This window comes from Charadrius vociferus, unplaced genomic scaffold, assembly GCF_000708025.1.
Source record: "Charadrius vociferus isolate BGI_N301 unplaced genomic scaffold, ASM70802v2 scaffold513, whole genome shotgun sequence".
Lineage (NCBI taxonomy): Eukaryota > Metazoa > Chordata > Aves > Charadriiformes > Charadriidae > Charadrius > Charadrius vociferus.
This window is the reverse complement of record NW_009647423.1, coordinates 365937-389595: the sequence shown is the minus strand read 5'-3', so window position 1 is coordinate 389595 and position 23659 is coordinate 365937. Positions and strand designations below refer to the sequence as shown.

General features: G+C 37.7%; 1 protein-coding gene across 1 annotated transcript in view; it reads right to left on the bottom strand.

Moving 5' to 3' along the window:
* LMBRD1 (LMBR1 domain containing 1) overlaps positions 1 to 23659 on the bottom strand; it is an 89533-nt gene that overhangs the window by 44963 nt on the left and 20911 nt on the right. The window contains exons 4-7 of the mRNA XM_009880525.1: positions 20166 to 20263; positions 19108 to 19175; positions 14081 to 14169; positions 10052 to 10125 (exon numbers count right to left, since the gene is read on the bottom strand). Coding sequence (XP_009878827.1) covers positions 10052 to 10125; positions 14081 to 14169; positions 19108 to 19175; positions 20166 to 20263 — 329 coding nt within the window. The remainder of the gene's footprint in view (positions 1 to 10051; positions 10126 to 14080; positions 14170 to 19107; positions 19176 to 20165; positions 20264 to 23659) is intronic.

Sequence of the window (23659 nt, the reverse complement as noted above, 5' to 3'; positions counted from 1 at the left end):
CCAAGTACATGTTTATTCATTTCTATCACTCATCACAACAGTATCCTGCTACACATTCACCTTCATTTTTCATATTAAAGTTTCCTCTCCACCATACAGATTCAAAGACTGTCTCATTTACCAATGTTTAAGCGGACGAAAAAAGCAATCAAGGTTTGTAAGATGCAGAAACCAAGTATGACAGCCTCTATACTGCAGTATGTTGTTCTACTATGCATAGTAAGCTTGTGCTTGCTGGGCATATCAGCTGTAGAAAAGTTAACTCTGACTCAGTTGTAATATAACATACCTATTACACATGGTTGCCATCTTCTGCACTGTTCCATCAGGCTTAGAAAAGCATTAACAACCAAAAGATTAGCCTCCTTTCAAGCTGCAACTCTAAACAAAGTACAAAACTATAACTGATCCAGCAGCTTAATATCTACAGTTCTCCAAGACTGCAGTAGCCATCAGGCTGTTAAAACAAAGAATACTCAAATTGGTTTGCTATTTCTGTTATTTATCGCTTCATAGAGAAACAAACAATCAAATAACTACATTTCTTTTATATTTAAGAATTGACATTGAAGTGATTAAGCAGTAATGACAATGAATGTTAACTAACCTGTAGATTTCTTGATAACTGTTTGATGCCTATTTAAAAGAAAATCTTTAGTAAATGACTGTTTTTAAGGTTAGACAGATTATAGAAGGCTTTAAGCTTTTTGGCTGTTAATAAGTCAACTGCAAGAGAAGTAAATCATACACTGGACAAAAATCAGGTGTGAAAAGGTCATTAAATTTGTAAGCAGGCAAACTGAGCTTTAACACCTCTTTCAGAATGGAGGAAAAAGGATCACTTTACAGTTTCCTAAGAAATCAAACTATGCTTATTAAATGTTTTGGAAAAATTACAGAGCCAATTATAATCATCCTTCAAGGACATGCTAAATGAGATGCACAAGATCACTCAAAAGTTAATCTGCTATCATTGTGTGAGTAATATGTTATTCTGCCTTGAATTCAAATAGCAATCTGGAGCTGACAACAACTATTGTATTAATACCTAAGGCAATGTAAAACCATTTCAATGCAAAATACATTAATGAAAGAATAGATGCAAACTACATCATCTGTGAAACTGTTTCAAACCAAGCACTCCAGCCCTAATTTATCATTTTCTTGTTATATTCCACATTTATAGACACTGAAAGCTGTCAGTATAAAACATCAAGGTCATGGATTTGCAGAGCCCCCCTGAGGATCACTTGTTCACATTTCTTAGAAAACAATTTTAAATATCAAGTGCTGTACTCCACTATTATGCATTACAAAACAAAGTCTACGTTTTTCGCGTTAAAGCTTTGAAACAGAAAAGCAACTATCAATTCAAGATTATGTTGAAAATTGTGCCATACCGAGAAATAAGTTTAAATGGTGTTACTCATTTAAACATTGCGTATACTCAAGAGAAGCGACATCTACATTTATGCTCTTGCCAGTTATATGGACTTATCTATCATGTGAACATTTGTAACAGAATTCATCTACACTTTTGATAAAACCACTATTTTATGATTTCCCCTTAAAAGTAAAAAAAAACTTAGAATACACAGCTTCTGTAGTTGCATCTTCTTCCCCCTTCCCAGTTTTCCAAAGTGTCAATTAATGTCAAGAAAAGACTATTCTTCAGTGTATTCAGCAAGCAAATGCAACATGAAGTGTGAGTTTTAGTATTATGTTCTAGAATAGAATTATGTTCTAGAATATGCTAATAAGGATCAGCTCAAAGTTAGCCAAAAGAAACGTAACTGCAGCTTCCACAGCTAAAAAATACTTTTATATTTTTACATCCATTTTCAGAAGCATGCAAGTTTGCTTCTTGTACAAACTATTAACGTTAAAAAGTGATGGAAAAGGTAATTTGTATTGCTTAGATTAAAAATGTTTGTTGGGTTTTTTTCCCAGAACAGGCATATTCTCCCCTCCACTGACACAAGGAGCTTCTAAAAATTGCCACTTATCAATTTAAAAGTTATTACTATATTCTGTCATAGAATAGTCTTCCAACAGTTAATAGTTACTAAAACATGGAACCACCTACTTCTCTGAACATACTGTATACTATTTTTCAAGAGTGCCCACTCCACTTTTTTGAACATTAGTTGTACTGAGGTGAGTAAATAATAGTAAGACTCTAATAAATCATTTTCTCACAAAACAACAGCTGTGATGGAATAAAAAGTTGTCCATCATAAGTTAAATGAGATTATAACAGTAAAACCAGTATTGTGGAATAAAATTAATCCAATAAAGGACCAAGCTTATTGTCAATCACTGTCCCCCTCAAGATTTTCATAGGCTACAGCAAAGTTTAAACAGAGAGGACATCTCACACCGTGAGGTACAATACAATAAGTGCCACCCATCAGTATCACTGCCAAATCCTGCAAGTCCACATAGTAGACAGACCGCAGAACCCCTGAGGTTCTGGAGGTTATCCAGTCCAACACTGCGCAAGCAGGGTCACCTAGAGCTGCTTGCCCAGGACTGTGTCCATACAGCTCTTTAGTATCTCCAAGAAGGGAGACTCCACAGTCTGAGCAATCTGTGCCAGCAATTTGTCACCCACACAGTCAATGAGTTTCCTGATGTCCAGAAGGAACCATTTTTTTGGGCCCTTTGCCTCTGGTCCTGTCACTGGGCATCACTGAAAAAAAGCCTGGCTTTATATTCTTTGCACTCTCCCTTCAGATATTTGTACACATTGATAAGATTTCCCCTGAGCCTTCCTCTTCTCTGGACTAAACAGTGCCAGCTCTCAGTATTTCCTCACAGGAGGAATGTCCCTTAATCATCTTAGTGGCCCTTCACTGGACCCCTACTGCAGCTCCATCTCTCTTGTACTGAGAAGCCCAGAAGTGGACACAGCACTCCAGGTTTGGCTTCACGAGCGCGGAGTAAACGGGAAGGATCACGTCCAACAACCTGCTGGCGATACTCCTAATGCAGACCAGGATACCATTAGCCTTCTTTGCCACAAGGACACATTGCTGGCTCATGGTTAACTTGGTCTCCATCAGAAACCCCAGATCCTTCCGCTTCAAAGCTGCTTTCCTGCTTTGAAGGTGCCTGGATTTGTTCTTCCACAGCTGCAGGACTTCACAATTCCCCTTGCTGAACTTCATCAGTTTATTGTCAGCCCATTTCTCCAGCCTGTGAAGATCCCTCTGGATGGCACCACAACCCTCTGGAGTACCAGCCACTCCTCCTGGTTTTGTCTCACCTGCAAGCTTGCTGAGGTTACACTCTGCCCCATCATCCTGATCTTTAGATTAAGGTGTTGAACAGGACCAGACCCAGCATTGATCCCTGGCATATACCACTAGTGACTGGCCTCCAACTAGACTTCACACCACTGATCATCTGCTGGGCCCAGGTATTCAGCCAGTTTTCAATCAACCTCACTGTCTACTCATCCAGTCCATATTTCATAGAATGGTTTAGGTTAGAAGGAACGTTAAAGATCATCTAGTTCCAACCCTCCTGCCATGGGCAGGGACACCTATTTTATAAGCTTCTCTATAATGATCTTCTGGAGACCCTCAATGTGGGCTAGGTTTGGCTTCCCAATGGGAATTTGGAAAATGAGCATCACTGACAAGATGTTAGCATGTTGTAACACTATACTAGTGTGTCAAGAGCTGAAGGCTGAAGTGGGAAGAATTACGCTGACAGTTTAGTTCAAAAGTGCTCTTCAGAACACTCTTGAAGCTTCAAAAGTCACCAAGTGCTATGCATACCTGTTCATAAACTTGCTTGCAGAATTTTTACTTACTTTTTAAACAATGGTACTGTAGCAATATGAATAAGGTATAGAAACAGTACTCACCTAAACTGTTGTTATACTTTATTTCAAACAATTCATACTGTTGAAACATTATTCTGCTTTACCCCACATCCAACTAATTTTTTTTATTTGGTCCTAACCTGTAAGTTTGCTACAGTCTGCCAAATGTTTTAAGTTTTTGAAAAATTTAGACAATTCAGTTCTGTGCCCACCTCCTAATTAAACAAGCACCTTAAAAGAGAAACTGCTCATTGGAATGGCTATAGTGAAAACCAGAAACAAAGCTAATAGAACAAAAGTCTACAGGGCAAACATGAGAGTAAATTCTCAAATTGCCTCTTATGGACTTTTGTCAAATACAAAGATGTCTGCTCTAGCTTATTCTTATACACCATCTTCAAAGTGTTTAGCCTCGTGCTACACATCTTTCATCTGCCTTTGCAATCAAGTGTTAGAGAAGCTCTCTTTTTTCCTACCGAAGTCTAACACTAATGAAAGAGGTTCAGACTCGAGAACTACACAGCCCACAGCCAGACACCGTTATCGGTTCAGAGAAGCCACAATTGCCACATTCTGCAGGACTGTCCCAAACGTCATCACATGGAAGACTAAACAGAACAAGCCAATTTATTTTCTATGTAAAGTGTGGAATTCAGATCTCCTCTCTGAACACTCCTTTTACTTTTCCTCAATCACCTTCCTTGCATCTCATTTCTATTCTCATTTGAATTACATGGTATTAAGAAATACCATAAAACATTTAATTTGCTCCTTTATTCAAATATTAGCTGTTGACTCCTAAAGATATTTCCCAGCAAGCATAGAACTTGAATTCAAATCAAATTCTTACAATAACTCTCGCTTTTAACCAAGAGCATCAGCAGAAACATACACCATCTTCTGTACTGTCATACTGAAAATAGTTTTGAGGAAGCCCTGACCTTCCCTCGGAGAACTAACTTTTACTTTAACTCCTTAAGCTGGTAATTTCTATGTTAGTACCCTCCCAGTGATTTACACCTTCAGGGATGAGAAGCCTTCAAGTTCAATTACTAATCCCTCCCTCAAATTTATAGCTAGTATTTCACAGAAACTGAGGAACTCAGGAATTTTCCACACCAAGCAAGTTTCAGTTCTTTAGCATCTGCAGCTTTAACAGCATATTTCATGCTACCCCATTCAGAAGCTGCAGGGAAGCTCACAACTCAACAGCAAAATTCTGCTTTTTTCCTCAAACCATGAGAAAAGCTCTTCTCTGTATGTATCATTAGGTCAGATTTAGTGAACTGATTTTGATGTTTGAAGCTATAGCAAATGAAAACTAACAGGCTAATACAGTAACAACTACATTGAACTGTAGTGTTACCTACCTTTCTACCATACTCAGTAACAAAAGCCCTCAGCTGTCAGCAACTCTGGTCCAGTGTGATGCTTCCATTTGTGTTGTCCCCCTTCCACCCCCCCACCCCTCCCAAATCATACCAAATGTTACAATATTGTGTGGTCTGATAAGAAGCCTGTTCTTTGTTGCATGAATAGCTTACCATGTACTTCAGAGTAACACATTAAATCAACCTGGGCCTTAGAAGAGGCTCAGAACATTGGATCGATGTTGATAGTACTCATTTAAAAGAATAGATTTTAACTAGATTAGTCATCAGGGTAAATTTGTTAGTTCCATAATTTAAACTGTAATCATTTACAACCTAAAGAACACCACCCCTCTGCATTCTTCCTCCTGTGGAAGCAGGAGAATATGCTTTCATAGAGAAAACCTCAGAGCACACTCATACAGAAGCGAGGTTTTGCTCTCAGTATCTACTCAAAATTGAGGCTGCCTGCTGCCAGTGCCAAAGCCTCTTTTCCCCAACATCTCACAGCATTGTATATTGCCACAAAGAAGTAGTGCAATTTTAGAACAGCCATAATCTAATTCTTCACATTGAAGACCACAAAAAGCAGTACTGTTAATGTACATTTGACTAATTGTAGAATGGATAAACTGTACTCCAAGCAACTTAAATAGAATCACTTGATTAATCTGTTTCATTGTACTCTTCCACAAATAACACTTTAAGATTAAATCAGTCAACTGCAGTCACTGCAGGCACAGCTTTCCTCTTTGCTTTCAGTATTTTGTGTTGAAGTGGTAGGCATTCAATGTAAAACCATTCTTAATTAGGTATGAAAGTATTTGCTAACATATTCTTATTACAATACAACCTTCATTAGATTTTCCTTTAGAATAGATTTTTTTTTTCTTTACACTAAGAAGGTGAATATGAATATACAGAAGACCAAATACACCTGGTTTTAGCTTTGCTTTAACAATACAATTGCAACACTGGCAATGGAACAGACCAAGGACTTTCAGAAGTCAGCAGAACATCAAAAAACATTCAGTTGCATGTGTACTATAAATCCTCAACTCCTAACTAGTATAAACCAAAGATCTGAGATAACCTCTGTTCAGAGACAAGGGGACTCAGATACCACATGTTGTGTCCTCATCTATTCTCTCTACCCTTTTTTCCCCTATCATCTAAGCGTTTGTGTTCACCCTTATATAAAAGTATTCTCTTTTCCTGCTTGAAAAATAATGTACCACTTATTATCAAACAGTGGTTTTATGACTAAGCACAAAGGCCTCCCACCTTTAAAAACTGGGACAAACAATTTGATAGGCATGCAGAAGCTAAAAAATACAGAAGCCTAACTACTTGACAGATGTCTGAAGTCAAGAGGCAAGCACTACAGACAGTGTGTCAGACCTTCCTGTGCACCAATGCCTTTGATTTATCTGGATGTTATTTTTTTTTTATACAGGACTAACACAGCAAAAAAAGTCCACAATGCAAAGAACTGGGAAGCTACCAAGAGAAAAACAGTTAGTCCTTCCAAAATCAAGCTTCTCCTCTCAAGTGGAGGGATTGTAGTACTCCAAGCTGGTAGAGACTGAGAAGCTATGCTCTGGGCCAACTTCTCCCTGAGGCTTAGAAGCGTGACAGCAGAGGAATTTTTCACTACTGAAGTAACTTTCACATTAAGTCATACCACTGGGAAAAGCCTAGCCCGCAATATAAACTGGAATGCAGGTACATGTCATCCCCATGCTGCCGAGGTCATGCTTGCAATTCGGTCTTCAGACCATGAGAACAGCACTGCTCATGCTGTTACAGGTGGAAGTTGCTCACATATGGAAGCCTGACCATCGCTGGCAGTAGGCAAAGTGTTATGAAGCATTAGAACTTAAATAAATAAAAAAAAAAAATCTATTCCTGCTCCAACTTTGAGAACACAAACCTTCTAATAAGGTGTTTACACAGCCCGTGACACACCTGTACCTCAGTCCATGCACGTATCAAAGCCAGCTCATTGCCTAACATTCTACAGTCACCTTCAAACAGTGACAAAAACACTCATATCAAAGGTGGACAACAACCACTTCCTGTGTGAGCTCATGCTTAAAACTTCTGTGGAACAGCTCCTCTTTTTCTCCCACCCTGTCTTAACACCTACTGTAAAACAGAAGGGATGGCTTCAGAAGGATCAAATAGAGCAGTTAAAACCAAAGGAAATAGTAATTCCATGCTCTGGGCATTTGCATGGACAGGTTGGTTGAAGTTTTCCAAGCAACAAATTAGTCTAAAAACTTAGTAATTAAGGCATTCAGAGAAGACTATTCTAGTTTTCATGCTTCCTGTTCCCCCTCATTTACCACCCACTGTTTGTATAAGTCCCAAATACAGTAAGACTAAGACAACAACATTGAGGACAGAGCTATCGCCTTCATCTGATAACCCACACAGTCACAGCACACAAGTTTTGAACATAAAATGGAAGTTGTATTTCCAGGTTCAGCTACTTTTGAGGGCAGAAGCATATTGTGATACTCAGGCTGAATGGTGTCTACAGTCTGTGCTCAAAAGTAAATAGAGAAAAAACATCAGAAGTAGGGAATATTAGCAATAAATTAAAAAAACTTCCAAATGCTTTTTGTAAACATTGGGGGTTTTTTGCACAAATTTATTGCTGAGTGAATTGTAAACAATCTTGCATTTTTAGATGCTTACAGATGTTCACTAACAGTTATAAAAGCCATACTTGGGTAGCTGTTTGGAAAAACACTGAGGACATTCTCCCAGCTAATGAGTTCTTCGTGTTAGTCTTGTGGAATGTTAAAAAACACAACGTGTGCTCTGCAGTAACATAATTGAACAAGCAATCAATCTTTTCTTTCACAATTAAGGGAAACAAATTTAAAGGCTGACATGTTATTACAGGCTAAGCAAAGGTCTGGATCTTTTTTTTGACCAGCACATGATGTAGATGTCAGCAATATAGCCTGAATGATTTAGTGACCCACATCAGTCAAAAAAGTCTTAAAGTAATAAAATTTATGATTCAGGTCAACTTAAAGCACTTAAGTGAGCTGAATTGCTCTCAGCCCGATTGACTGAGATACCTACTAGCTGATCTGCCAAAATGCTCTCCTACCTACTGCATAGAGCGTGATGACCACCAAGCTGTCAGTATTCTGACACTTACATGCAAGAACCTGTGCTAAATTGCCTCCCATAATCCTGCTGTAACATATGCCAGCTGAAGTCACTAGTATTAAGGGACAGAAAATCATTAGCTATGCTTGTTAATTTAGATTTGTTTAAGAGTCTAAGGGTAGTATTTAGCAGGTACTTTACCCCCTTACCCAGTTACAGCTAACACACTCCTCCCTCCTTTTTATATCCTTGTTCTATAACAATTTTATCTATTTATCACTTGCCTGACAACAAGCTACCACAGAGCATCTCCTTGGCTAGCAATGCTTCAAAATAACTGACTGCATGAGCTATTGTTACAGACTCATTTAGAATTCACTAGCAAAGCTATGTGGGAACAACTTTACTATGTCAGAGCCAGGCTGCAATGGAAAAGAAAGCTATTTTATAGCAAGGACATGAACTTAAAGATTAAAACCTACCAGAAAAACCCTGACTTCTGAGAAGTTTTAAAATTTTGTCTACAGTTAAATGAAGCTTTAAAGCTGAAGTTTTGTTGCAAAATTTTACCTTGATGACAAGTTAATACACTACAAACAGGCTGATAATTCAGTGACTGAAGATATAGAACAGATAGGAAAAGCAAGTGACCACATGAACGCCAAATGTTGGCCAAACCTGCCAGTTGCCACTTTCCATATAAGAAATTAATAGAATAAACCATCACATGAAGATGAGTTGCAAGCAATAAAAAAAGCTAATAAGTCAAAATGGTTCCATTCCTTTGCATATAAAAGCAAGAGTCAAACAGTTGAACTCACATAGCCTTAATCATACAATCAGTTACAGAATGAACACTTCCGAATCCTTCTAAGCTACAGAAAGAACTGCAGTAGTTTAGCCGCATATCTAGGACTAACAAGAATATTCCCTAGGCTTTGGAAAACAAGCCTCTACACAGTTACAAACTCTATTTGCTTTTAACTTTTTAGCTATTCTTGATTTAAGGCACACATCACAGAAGATGCTACAGATTCTTCATACCTAAAACTGAATCCTGACAGGCATAGATATTTACCCTTACTTAATTCCAGAAATACAGAACTGTGAAGCAATGCTCTGTTTAACACATTGCTTTTTCATTTATTGAACAAAGTACAGCCTTTTACAAAAAGAGACAGTTACAATTAAGAACATTTTGCATACTTCTTTACAAATCAAGTTATTCTGTCAAACTTTTCATTGTAAAGCTCTGTACAGATAAAAACATCAACACAGAAAATTTGTAGTAAAGGTTATATCCAGTATTATAGACTGACTAGACCAGGTCTAATTTATGCCATAGTTCAATGAATTTTAAAAAAAGCAATATTTAGTTCTCCACTGCTGGATGGAGAAAGAGACAGAGGCCTAAAAACAGGATGAGTCAGTGAATATGTGTTAAAAACCATAAGGAATAATGTGACCTCCCCTTGCAGAAACACATTGAAATTAAGTCTGATCTGTGCTCAAATACTGAAACACTTGTCTCAAACTTGCACTAAAACTTTATTCCTCTCATTCCAAGAACTTAGAAGTAGTGGTGAAACCATGAAAATACAAAGCTAGAAGACACAGTTGAAGCTACTTAGCATGATGACAGCTTTCCATACAGGTTCAGTCCATGATAACTGCAAGTATCATGAATGTAAAGAGCTGAAACATTTGCATAAGAACTTACTGTGTAAGTGATAGCTGCCAGCATTCCAATCACTGTCAAGGAACTAATGGAAAATGAAAGAGCAGTCAAGCCATCTGCAAAAAAAATAAAAGCTTATTGAAAATTCTCACAGTAGAGGTATAAAACATTTCTTCCTGAATTGGGTTCCTGGAGATATTTAAATTCATTAGATTGAAGAAAAAAAATTGAGCCATAGTTACCAGCCATAACAACTTAGATAAAAAATTCCCCCAGCATAGCTTTTTGTCAGCAGGAGATGCAGGACAGCCATCTCTCCATTGCTACAAGTTGACAGATGTTGCATTCAGTCAAATGGTTGACTAGCCACTAATGAATTTGCTCCCATCGATATCTAATGACTCTTCAAGACTATTTCTGGCCTCCACAGGGTGCTGTGGTAATTTTCATGATTTACACATGCATTCTCGATGATTCATCTTTGTGTTGTTTGTTATCTCCTGATTTCTCATAATAAAGCGCTATCCAGAGAATGAGGCAAGCAAGAATCCTTCAAACAACCAAACAAGCCAGACTGTGGCCTTCAGCTTCACTCAGACCATGTACATACAGAAGTACAAACTTGAAAAAGGTCAGGGGACTAGGGAGTTACTGTCACCTTACCATCACTCTAGAAATGAAAAGGGATAGTAGAAGAAAAGCATTACCAAACTCATCACCCAAAGGCAAAAATCCCTGAATCCTCCTGCATGATTTTTCACAATAGCCCTGTCCTTAACCTCACTGTGTAGAACACAAAATAGCAAGACCTTTTTTCTTAAATAGTAGCATGGAAACGTATAGTAGCTATTATAGAAGCTAACTTTAAAGAATCAATTTCATGTTTGTACCCACTTATAATAACTGAGCTATTATTTAATGCTCTCTCCTCTCTCTAGTTAATTCTATAATCTAGAGCACAGTAACTTTTATTCCTACACAGATTTATTAGCCAGTTTCCACTCATTAGCTAGTTCCCATTCTTTTGCTGAACGTAGTGTCAAGCATTCACAAACTGAGAAAACCTATTATAGTTATCCTCAGAAACTGAACCTTTTTTCTGACCAACTCTACAGGTCTACCTTCCAAAACCATCAAAAAACAGTTCAACAACCACATCTAACTTTACAGCTCGAATCTTTCCTTTGCTATTTTTACTAGGTAACATCAAACAACTTCCCAAAGGTAACAGCATTATGTTCATAAATTTCAAATACTACAGCTATGTTTAAAACCAGAAAAGACTCCAGCACTATTCCCCCTTTAGTATTTGTGAAAATTTTAGCTGTGTTTTGAAGGTTAGGGGGAAATACCTCACACATAAATGACCTCTGTTTCTGATGTATCAGACAATGTACTTCACCATATTTGATGATCCTCCTGTACATAAATTTGAAAACAACATTTAATATCAGTTTTTAAAAGTTTGAACTATGTTCAATGGAACATTAAGAAACTAACTGGCTGAAAAATTGATAGTTGTATACCAGAAGTATATTATCAGGCTCTGCCTCAGCGAATGAATCTGCATTCCTTTCATAATCCCACTACAAACTGAATGCACACAGAACAAGTATCCAAAATTAAGATCTCTGCATTTCTTCAGTTAACTACAGACAGAAAAAGGAAAGGATAAGTAAATATAAAAAGAGGATAACAGGTAAAACTAAAGAGAACAGGTAAGAATTTTGTCCTTATTTCTCCAGCATCTGAAACATGAAAGAATCTTTTGCAACAATACTGACTGGGACTTGCTGGCTGTGGAGCAGCTCTACAAAAACCCTGTGGGGTCTTGGCAGACAGCAAGCTGAAGCTAAGCCAGCAGTGTGCCCTGGCAGGATGGAAGTCCAACAGCATCCCGGGCTGTATCAACCAGAGCATGCCCATCTATCAAAGGCAGGGACAACATAGGAAATGCTGCAACCAGTTTTGAGGCCCCTGCTACAGGCAAGCTAGATAACTGAGCATGTTAAGGGCAGAGTTAAGTTGGTCAGAGGTTGGAGCACATGCTGTGCAGAGAAGTTGAGAGCTTGTTCAGCCTGGAACAGACACAGCTTTGGAGAGGCCTAATACAGCCTGCCTGCTTATCAAAGAGGTGGAGCCCAGGCTCTCCAGTGGTATACAGTAGTTGAGTGCAAGACAGTGGGTGACAGTGTATACCCACACTTGATAAGAGGATAATTATTTTTTTTCCCCACCATGAAATGAAAAAATCTCCATCCCTGTGGGTTTTTCAGGTGCTAGCTGATAAAGCCCTGAGCAACCTGTTTTGACCTTAGAGCTTCCTCCTTTGTGTAGGAGATTGGACTAGATGACATAAGGTCTCTTCAGTCTGAACTATCCTATGAAATTAAAAGTCACAATAGAATGCTGGCAGAGTCAGAAATCAAACCCAGCCTTCCACATCCCAACCCACCATCTTAATGATTAAACCTTCCTTGAAATAAAGCATTAGACATACTATACTTTCATAGCAAGGACATGTACAGAGCTGAATATTTAATTGACAGCCATATCAAGGCAGCTTAGAAAAATTAGCTTACATCTCAGCTCAACCACTGTCACTACCTGTATAAACAGTTTAAGAAGCATTTTATTCTATGCTGTAAGTTAGAATCTTTGTGAAATAAGAGAAACAAACAAGTTGGCAGCCAAAATTATGAAAAAAAAAAAATACGGTCTTGTCCTCTCTATCTCCTATGCTTGCAAGCACAGCTTACAGCACAGCGTGTATCATAATAAAAGACTGCAAGACTGTCAAAGGCGACAAGAAGGGCTTCAAGTACATAAGTGGCAGGAGGAAGACAAGGGAAAACGTGGGCCTGCTGCTGAGTGGGGCAGGGGCCCTGATGACACTGGCCATGCAAAAGGCTGAGGTACTGAATGCCTTCTTTGCCTCAGTCTTTACTAGCAAGACCAGACTTCAGGAAAGCCAGGCCCAAGACATCAGGGTGAAAGGCAGGAAGGAAGACATATCCTTCATGGAAGAAGATCAGGTTAGAAAATACTTAGGCAAACCAGATAAAGTTGATGGGCTCTGAAGGGACGCACCAAGTGCTGACAGAGGCGGCAATTATCATTGCAGGGAACTTTTAGTCAGTACAAAATGCCTAGAATAATGCAGAATACAGCTTGACCAAGGGTCATAGCATTATATTCTAAAACATTCAGACAGATGACAATACTCTGATACATACCAAGAATGAGGCACAAATGTTAGAGTACTTACGCATTTGGATTAATGTTTGTTAGATGACTTTTAGTTACCATTTTTCCAGATACATCTGGAAAGTGCTATCAAGTCTGTCTTGGCTCACCTATAAAACACTTTCTTCACACCTTTGCTCTGAAAACACACCCTGGCTAAATCATGAACTGCATAAGCTAAAGGTTAAATAAAATGTCATGGAGTTTGGCCTTCACAATAGTTCTTTATAGCTCTAGCATAAAGAAGTAAAACACATGCTAACAAAAAAAAATTAGAAAAGGTAAATACTAGGAGAACAAAGGGAAAAATTGTAACCCTCATAGGATTTTTCTGTCTAAATAGACAAAGCTACTTATAAAATAGTCTCATTCTTGCAGTGAACAGGAGTATCACACTGAATTAGGTAAGGATTCAAAAACTGTCATACAGGATACACACTCACCATACTGAAGTTCACCGATTTTAAGGAATTGAAGTAACATTTAAAAGCTGTGTTAAGTGAAGGCTCCATGGAAGAAAGTACATTCCACTCCACCATTAATACCATAAGACACATCATTGGAGTCCTTACTCTCAAATGAGGACTGTACTGAAAGCAGACACTGCCAGTGTCTCCTCTCTATACTTTAAAAATGGTTCTGATTTTCTTTCGTCTGAACAGAAAGAGAACAATCTTATTGCACAGATTTAGTATAGTTGAGTAGTTACATTCAAGTTAGAAAGATGTCACCAAGAAAGTTAGTAGTCTCGTTCGGTCAATGAAGAGTATGCCAAAATAAGTTAGCGACAAGTTATGCAAAGCTCAGAACAAATCTCAAACTTACGACTACTTCCAAATTCTTCAAACAGGAGCTTCACTTTCTCCCACTCTGTGGAATTCTTCTTGTTGGGAATATCCAAAGGAACAAAAGCACTATAATAAAGCAAAAAAGTAATCTCACTCACCCCATTTAGTCAAATATCAAAGTCATATTACTTCCAAGTTAAAACATAGAAATCCATTTATTCCTGAAGAAAAATTTTACATTAGATTTAAAAAATTGTGAAGGCAATCTTTCATTTTATTCACATTCCCCTCAAATGCTGTATTCAGCTTAGCAGAATAGGTGTGAGTGTGTGTACAGTCAGGTCTGAAGTCAATGAACAAGTGATTTTCTATCTACCAGTCCTAACAGAGGTAAGGACCCTACAATCAAGCGTCATTAAAAGATGTATTAATCTATCCCGGTTTGACTCATGTGCAGAGGAGCAAAAAGACTTTAGGATCGAGACAAATTCTCGTATAAGTCCACACTTCTGGAAACTAGAATAAAACAATTAACAATTCCCACACCAAGCATTAAACTTTAAAGAGACATGTTTATCTTCCATTGTTACAACACATCTTCTGCATTCCATTCCTTGTTCTGTAGTTGGTCCAGAGAACTGAACTACAGAGAAGTTAAATATTTTTGATCTTCCAATAGGCACAGACTAGCAAAGAGTGCTCATAAGAATGTCAGGTATAACAGGCACCTAGCTGAAAACTTCCTGCTGTCAGTCTCCCCATCTAAGGGCCAATAAAAAGAGTAACTCTTCAGCATCTCCACAGACAAAACAGCTAGTTTTGTAACAGCTGGAAAACCAGTACCTCCACAGCAATCTGAAACCATAGCTTCCAGACATAAAACAGAATGCCTACAAGTAACAAGGAAGTCAGACTTGGAGGGCAACTTTAGATGAAGAATGTGAGAACCCAAACCAACCTCCATAAACAATGGTCACAAGTACCTTTTGGGCTTTTGTGAGAAAGTACATAATTAGGATATTTATAACTTGCTTGCCTTCCCCCCTCCTCCAAGAGCAATAGGGTAAATTTTTGTTGAGTTTACCTACAACCAGCATGTAACGAATCAGAGCAGAAGCCACAGTACCCATTATACACACTTTTCAATTAGTACTCAGCTAAATCTTGACTGAAGGAGATGGACATCTGATTCTGCTCCTGCTCAAGTACCATGCACCAAGGGCCTCAGAAAGGAATGCAGGAGCTATGAATTCACACATTTGAGTCCCAAGCAAGTAGGAATCTTACTTCGCCTCCTAAACAGGGTCCATCAACTAGTAGCAAACTAGCCAGAAGGCTAGCTAGCCCCCTTGAACAGACTTTTGATCTCTAGCTTAACAGGCCACAGGAAGAATGAGACAAGTTAAGATGCCTACCCATGCATGGACATACAGCCAGTCCACACTCCCAAAGGATCTCTAAAACAGAGCCCATCTATTGCACCAGTACACAGCAGTTTAGGCCTATTCTTCACACACAACTAAGGAAGAAGAAATTTGACAAAAGTCTTGGCTATTTTGCTGTGTTGACTAAATGGTTAACGCAGCCTGAGGGCCATAGTAGCCATCAACAGAATGAGAAGTTTCCATGCTAAATGACTCCATTCACCTATCGTCACTGTGATGCAATACAAGTCAGTCCACTGACAGCGAGTGAACAGAGCACAAGTGCCAGTACGTGGTTTCACCAGTGTAGCTGAGAATTCAGTTAATGCAAGCAAACAGAGCAGCTCAGACGTGATGTCTTACACTTGGACTTCCAGACAAATGAAGTTATTAACTGCAGTAATTTTAAGAACAGAAGCAAACCACTGTGCTGTTTAAAACATATTCTGGGAATATCATGATTAAGATCTAGATCAGTATCTTGGCTGCAGAATAAGGAAAGTAAATGCAAGACAAGCAGTTTAAAATTACTAACTTTTGGCAGGGCTAATAACACACAGGTGTAGATAGGTCAAGTTTGATCCTTAAATCAGAATGTCTTTAACTACCATCCTTAGGAACACACATCCTTCTAACACACTAGATTTAAACTCATTTCCTTAAAGTCAGTTCTGCTATAATATAATTTGCATAATTATTTATAGAGTATTTAGACATATATACATAGCTTTTTAAAAGCTAATGGTTCTAGCAAATTCAAGGTAACATTGAATATTCATATAAAGTTTAATCCCGAACACTGACAGGAAAACATTCCTTTTAGAGCAAAGCATTCATTAGCCTCCAAAGCAACTATTTTAGTTCAAACTAGACTGCTGTATAAGGGTGCCTTAACATAGATTATAGTGCTGGACCCAAGGGGCTTGAGATACATGATGTTTAGAGTAAATAAACTGTATTCAAGGAAAGCAGGTAATTTCTGAGAAGGGAAAGGCATCACAAGTCAGTATTAGTTCCAAGAATCCCAGTATAAATTTGTTCTATACTTCACTTTAAATGATACTCTGCATCAAGTTATTTGTGTGCAGAGCATTTAAGTGCTATTGCAGACACGCACATTTTTGCCACAGCAAGGCTTTAACAGACAGCTAGAATAAGAGGTATAAATAGTATTCCTGCTAACAATTTAGACAATGGAATCCTGCTCATTGAGCTCTGCTATTACCTTAGAAAAAACCTCCAAGATCATCTGGCATAAAACATCTGTTTCCCAAAACATTCAAATAGATCTCTAACAGAGCAAGGTAAACATCCAAGTAAATAAGATATTCTTAAGCTTCAAGCTTAATCCAGATTTTATGGTTTCTTTGAGGACTGCAGACCAGGAAAGAGGTAGGGACTTCTTGTGTAGACCTATCTTTAAAGGAACCAAGCTATTTATTGACCTGTTTAAATTATACAGACTACTTGCTAAATCAATCAGAACAGAGGTTGTCTTGATTTGAGATACTAGTCATGTTAGCACATAAAAATGACAGACTATTTGCCTGGAACTTAACAGGAAATAATCCAATCCCTCTTTCTCTTGTAACTTGTGTGCATGACTATTTAGCCCATTAAGCCTGGCCTCCTAAAATTAAATCCAGTACATAAAATTCCAGTCTGTTTTAATGTTGGTCTGATCCTGACCACTCGTGAGAAGAGCTCCTCCTACTGCCAGGCATACGCAGTACTGCAAGACGTACTGCAAGACTGGTCTTCACTACCACATTCAGTTGAGCCCTTCATGTAGAGTCTTCAGCTCCAACACTGTTTTATCTCCTTCCAATCACACTGGGACTGATGAGGTTGCCGTTTGCCCTTGCAATGCAGACAGCTGACTAAGACAAATAACTTCTCTAACAAGCATGTACATATAAACATTCAGACACCCACCTTTTTTAATACATACATAAAAATGTAACTATACTAGAACCAAAGTTCACATTTTTCTTCAGCAGTTACCTCATTTGCTTCCCTCAACTGAGCTGTTCAGTCTTGTACTTTCCCTTAAAGGGACAGACAAGAATTACATTCTTCTGCAGCATCATCTTAAGTAACAAGGGTGCTTTTCCACTCCAAGGGCATTAGGACAATGCTGCTATTTAATTGCCATCATCTTAAAAGAAAGCAAGCAACCTCATACATATAATGGCAGAAAAATTGTTCTGATTAGCACCTGGAAATATTAAAATCCCCGTCAATATTTAAAGGAGTCTTGCCTCCCCGCAGCTGGTGCTCCTGCTATTTAGATCAGTGGGTTTCAAATCTGTACCTATGGAAAAGCACCGTTCAGTAACTTACTTAGTCTCAGCCCAAGTACTACAGCTGTCTGCTTTGCAAGTCAGTCTCACTGTTCTATGGCAGAGTATCAGAGGGGATCATGGAAGCTGCTATAATTTACAAGTTGTGAAGACTTTAAAGAGAAAACCTAAGAACCCAAAGGACAATTAGAAAGTCAAGAACCAAGTTCCATCTTCCTGGAAGAGAGGGACAAACATGCTTACAGTGACTGTTGATTCAGCTGACAGCTACTAGAGACACTGCAGAACTTTCTAAACTGGATATATGATACAGTATATGTACGTATGCCTATTATGTGAGCGAACAGTCAGAGAAACAGCTTTTGTCAGAAGCTTTAGTATATTTTTAGACCATGATTAGGCTAACTCAAACTCCTTTAGTCTCTCATAGTAGCAAACATGTTACTTCTAATTGAAAGGACAATAGACTTCTTAGAAATAGACCTTAAGTGTTTATCAAAACTAGAAACAATATTCCAATAAGGTGATATACAATTAAAATCATGAATTTCACACTAGTTTCACTTTGCACTCCAGTACTTTGATATCATTTTAGCATACATTTTGTAAAATTTATCAACTTTACTGCTGCAGTCAAAATGCTAAAAAGCTTATGGCACAGCATACACTAGAAACATTCAATATTGGTGTGCATGTCATGCTTAATAGCGATCTTAAATTGAATTGATAATACTGCTTGGAGTTTCAGAGTAATTCAGAGTAATAGCACTTGTGGCAAACAAGTTGCCCACTTCACTGATGTCTGCCTTTCAAACAAATACCAGCAAAACCTTTATCATACAAGGCACAAGTATAACCCCACACTATACTTATGTCCTTAACAGAACATTTCCATTTAGGAAAGTACTAAGCATGTAACACCTACTTGTATTCCTAAAAGCTGTTCTGGGATGTCCATGAAAGCATTTTATAGAGGCAGAAAACAGGAAGAGCACAAATATTTCACTCCCTGTTGTACACAGAGATATCAATACAGTTGTAAACAAGCATCAGAGCCATCATGTCCTTAATGGACATTCACGCTGCACATACAGAACTTGAAACACACGTACCTCCACAGTTAAGAAAACCATTCTAACTTCTAATTAAACTAACTTTTCAAGTACCTAATTCTCAGGATATTTAAGACCTATTAGAGATTAAGCTAGATATTCTTTACACAGATTGAGTGCACCATAATCCACCTTTTTAATCTTGCACAGAACAAAGTTCTGTTTGGAGTCTATTTAGTATAACCTGTATTATGTACATACTATGTTCAATACATAAATACTTACCCAATTAAGAGAAGAACTGCACAAATTGTGACGAATCCCAGAGTATATTTGAGTGCAGTTTTAACCTGCTGTATATTAAAGAGAAAGTTAATATATTAACATAAAATAAATTCAAAGGGATTTGTCCAACAAGTTATGGCAAAGCATACTTAGCGTAACAGGTGTTCTACAAAAGAACATCCACAGAAAACATGGGTAATTTTAGATACAAGTCAGAAGTATACATTCTTGAAGAGTCTTATGGCTTGAGAACTATGAACAATGACAATGAATTATGCTTCCATCAAACTATGCACCTGAGCACCTGTGGCCAGAAGACAGGGTTCATTTGTTCTGTGCAAATACACTCAAAGAAAATTTTTATTACCAATGCTTTATATAATGGCTATGCTTAGAAGTCTTTTTTCCCCTCTGTTCAGTTGTAACCTTAACATGAGAAAGTGCTTATGATCAACAATTAGAAGATTCTTTAAGAAAAGTATTTTCATTTGAGAAGATAGAACCTTACTGGCATGCATTTATTGTATTCCCTGGAATGTTGTACTTGTCAAAAATATTTGGTACATTACAAAAATAACCAAGTGCTAGCTTCAGGTAAATTACTACTGCCCACTTCAAGAAAAAAAAAATGCAACTTCTACAAGAAGGAAGGTACTCAATTTTAGTTTCTATCTTAGAATCAGTATAATTTTCCCATCTTTAAAACCTGTTCAGACGTGTTTTCTATTCTAAGGAAAATCTCACTTAAGAAGTTTTAACTTCCTAGATATGAAATCAGGTTCAACAGAATTTGTACAAAGCTTAAAGAATTCATGGCAATACAGATTTTAATTACTTATCTCACTTTTATCTCACTAAAGTTTCATTTCATGTGAGACCACAGTGCTTAGAGTAAACTACGTCAGACTAAGTGTTAAGAGCTGCCTCAGTATTTTAAAGGAATTGTAGTAATAGACTTAGAAATACTATCATCAACATTGTATTCAAGTCAGACAATCATTCTTGCCTGAGTTCATTTGTCTTTTCACTGCTTGGTGCATTTGCTAGAGTGAACTTACTGAGCATGTGTTGCCATCATCATCTTCTTTCTCCTCATAATAGAAATAGACAAAGGGAATCCACAGAAAGACGCAGAACAGTATGATGGAGTACAAAGCTAGGAGAAAGAATTTAATTAAGTGAAGAGACATTGGCACTTCATTTACTGCACAGTAATTCAAAGGAAAAAAAATCAAATATTAATTTCCTCTTCTTCTAGCTCTTACTAATTTCAAGTATTGAAAAGTTTCGTAGAATTTACTAGCCAGCGTATGAACTATTACTGTTTTGTGAACCCCAGAGGACTTGTAGAATTAACCCTTCCAGACTAAGGATTTCAGATTCACCTTCAATTCAGCAATGATAAAAACACTAAAAGCAGTCATGTCCATGCAAGTGATATACAGGACTAACACGGGGAAGAGGTAGCATAGAGGAGAGCAAATAAAAGCAAACTATGCCACCTATTAAGAAAAGTTGTTCACAGAAGAAGTATATACAAAAAATATAACAAATTTTAAACTGTTTTAATGACTGGACTCCATTTCAGCGGATGTTCTACTATTAATGTAAGTACATTGTAGATGGAAGGCATGGTTCTATTATTGATGACTAGAAGTCACAAAATAGAAAAGTGTATTATCATCACGTACCATCCCTTTTTCAAAGGGAGGACTAATTGGCGATTGCAACAGCCAGTTATCTGAGTAGCCACTAAAGTGAAACAGTCACACTGTCATATTACCTTGATACATACATGATCTTCAGAGACTTTAAACCAGTTAGTTTAACACAAGCGAAGAGTTAAACTAACATAAAATTTTCAATATTTGTGAAGACTTATAAGTTTAATCTTCACCTCTCTGCATTATAAGAGATTACATCCTCTTAAGGACATTTAGTAAAATCCTTCAATACTTCAAAATATCTTATACCATGAACCTTTCAGAAGTCTATTAGGAAACTAAAACCAGTCAAGAAGTATGTTACAGCATTTGCACCCCACAAGAAAGGTATCCTAGATGAGTTAACCAAGCCCTCAAAACAAAATGTTAGAAGTACCACACAACCAAGACTGCTTGTACAAGCACAAAATCACCCCTTTGAGTGCATAAGTAAAGATACCCAGGACCACACAAATCCTGTGATCTTCGGCTATTTTCAATCTTTATCTCATTTTGCATAACTAATTTGTGCCTTCCCACCACTAACCAATATAATCATCCCTAACTTAAGTTTATGGCCTCTTATCTTGGCTAGTGCACCCCTTACAGTATCCACGTGCTTCATAGAAATCTACCTCAGCATTTTTACTGAAGGTGGTATAGAAGCCAAATAAAGTATCAACACCTAGAACCTAAATATGAATGAGGAATTATTTCTAAACAGAATTCATCCTTTTGAAAAATATTTCCAGGCATTAGAGGTATCTGCTGTTCAGAGCACTGAGTTAGTATGGCAGTGTAACAAACAGTACAAGTTCTTGGTTAGTTTATAAAAACTTCCTCACATTTGCCAAGAGCATAAAATTCAGGGCTCTAACACACCTTAAAACTTCAAACTCTCAAATGCAGCATTCTTAGACCTTCTAGAGCAGTGCTCAAACTGCTTCAGTATTGTGAATGTTTTCAGAAATCAAGACTCTAATCTAACTTTTAGATTAGTCCTAAATGCACACTACAGTGTGCCAGCAAATAAGGCAAGTTACATGCATCATTAATCAAAGATCACAATAAGCAGCCCATAGAGGTCACTACAAGCACAGAAAACATTCGCACTTCCAAACTTTACTATATTAACTTCAGCATACCTTACTTACGAGGTATACTCATAGCTCATTAGATAACGGCACTGATCCACATTTCTTCCAAGGGGATAAACGAAGAGAGACTCAAATCCAAGAAAATATCTATGACCTGTGTGAAGCAAGGCTACCATTTACCACTACACCAAACACTGGTCCTGTCTAAATGCTGTTGCTGCAGTAACTTAATACAATTTTAAGAGAACAGCTCAGGCTTCTGACACTAAACTTAGGGGTTTTTTTTACTATAAATGGTGGGTGTTCAGTTACTGAATACATAGCTAATCTATATCTTGAATTTGTTTTACATAGTATGTCTTATCATTTTATTATAAAAGCATAAATCCTATACTTTCTGAAAACTGTTCCCTGACGCTTTCCTGTAATCCTTCATACTAATGTCCAGTTTTCCAAGTTTCTCTGATCTGCTGTGGTGTATTAGCAGAGGACAATTCTCAATGGCTACTGACAATCAGCTACACTTAATTGAACTGTTTTTGTTGAATGGTCTTATTTAATACTTGATTGAGGCTGTTGAATTGATGTATAACTTGTCCAGCCTTCACCAGGTTTTGAAAAACCATTCATAGCACAAGCACCTGAGCAGCACACAATAAGTCAAGGAAGCAGTTTTCAATTACTGAATACTTTGTTCAGTTTGGGGTCCCTCACTACAAGAAAGACACTGAGGTGCTGAAGCATGTCCACAGAAGGGCAATTAAGCTGGTGAGGGGTCTTCAGAGTAAGTCTTATGAGGAACAGCTGAGGAACTTGGGGTTGTTTAGTCTGAAGAAAAGGAGGCTGAGGGGAGACCTTATCACTCTCTACAACTGCCTGACAGGAGGTTGTAGAGAGGTGGGTGTTGGTCTCGTCTCAAGTTACAACCAACAGGACAGGAGAAAATGGCATTGAGTTGCACCAGGGGACATTTAGGTTAGACATTAGGAAAAACTTCCACACTGAAAGGGTTATCGAAGACTGGAAGAGGCTGCCCAGGGAAGTGGTTGAATTGCCATCCTTGGATGTACTTAAATTAAAAGCTATCTAGATATGGTGCTCAGGGACATGGTTCAGACGTGGGCCTGGTAAAGTCAGATAACTGTTGGACTTGATGATCTTAAAGGTCTCTTCCAGCCATAACGATTCTATGATTCTACAATCAGATCCAACTTCCACTGCAAAGGCAGACAGAAAAATGACCACACTAGTTACCCAAACCCACCATTTTCATAATACATTGCATATGTGAAGTTCATGTAAAACCAGATCAAAGACACATCAAAACAATGTAGTTTCATTCACTAAGAATTAACATCCATTGAACTAGGCATTTTTACCAATAGCTCTATTCCAATTTTTTCAAACTCATTCCCATTTCCACATGAATGGCTCACAGGAAAACAATGTTTAGGATAGTGGTTGCATTCTGGAATATTTAAATCAAGGTTAGATGCAAGTCTAAGTAGCTTTAAATAGAATAGTGCATAAAGCTCTTGACATCCTCCCTAAGTTTCATGCTTTTGAAAGTTAACATCTATAAGCTTCTCTTCATTGTCAGCATAAACAAAGTAAATGACTATCCAGGTTAGCCTTACCAAAAGGATAAATAATTGGACTTTCCTTGAAGTCATAGTTAACTCAATCCAATCTCCAAGTTCTTGCCGGTGTTCTCAAATCCCCAAGTTCTCGCCAGGAATTTATCAAATTAAG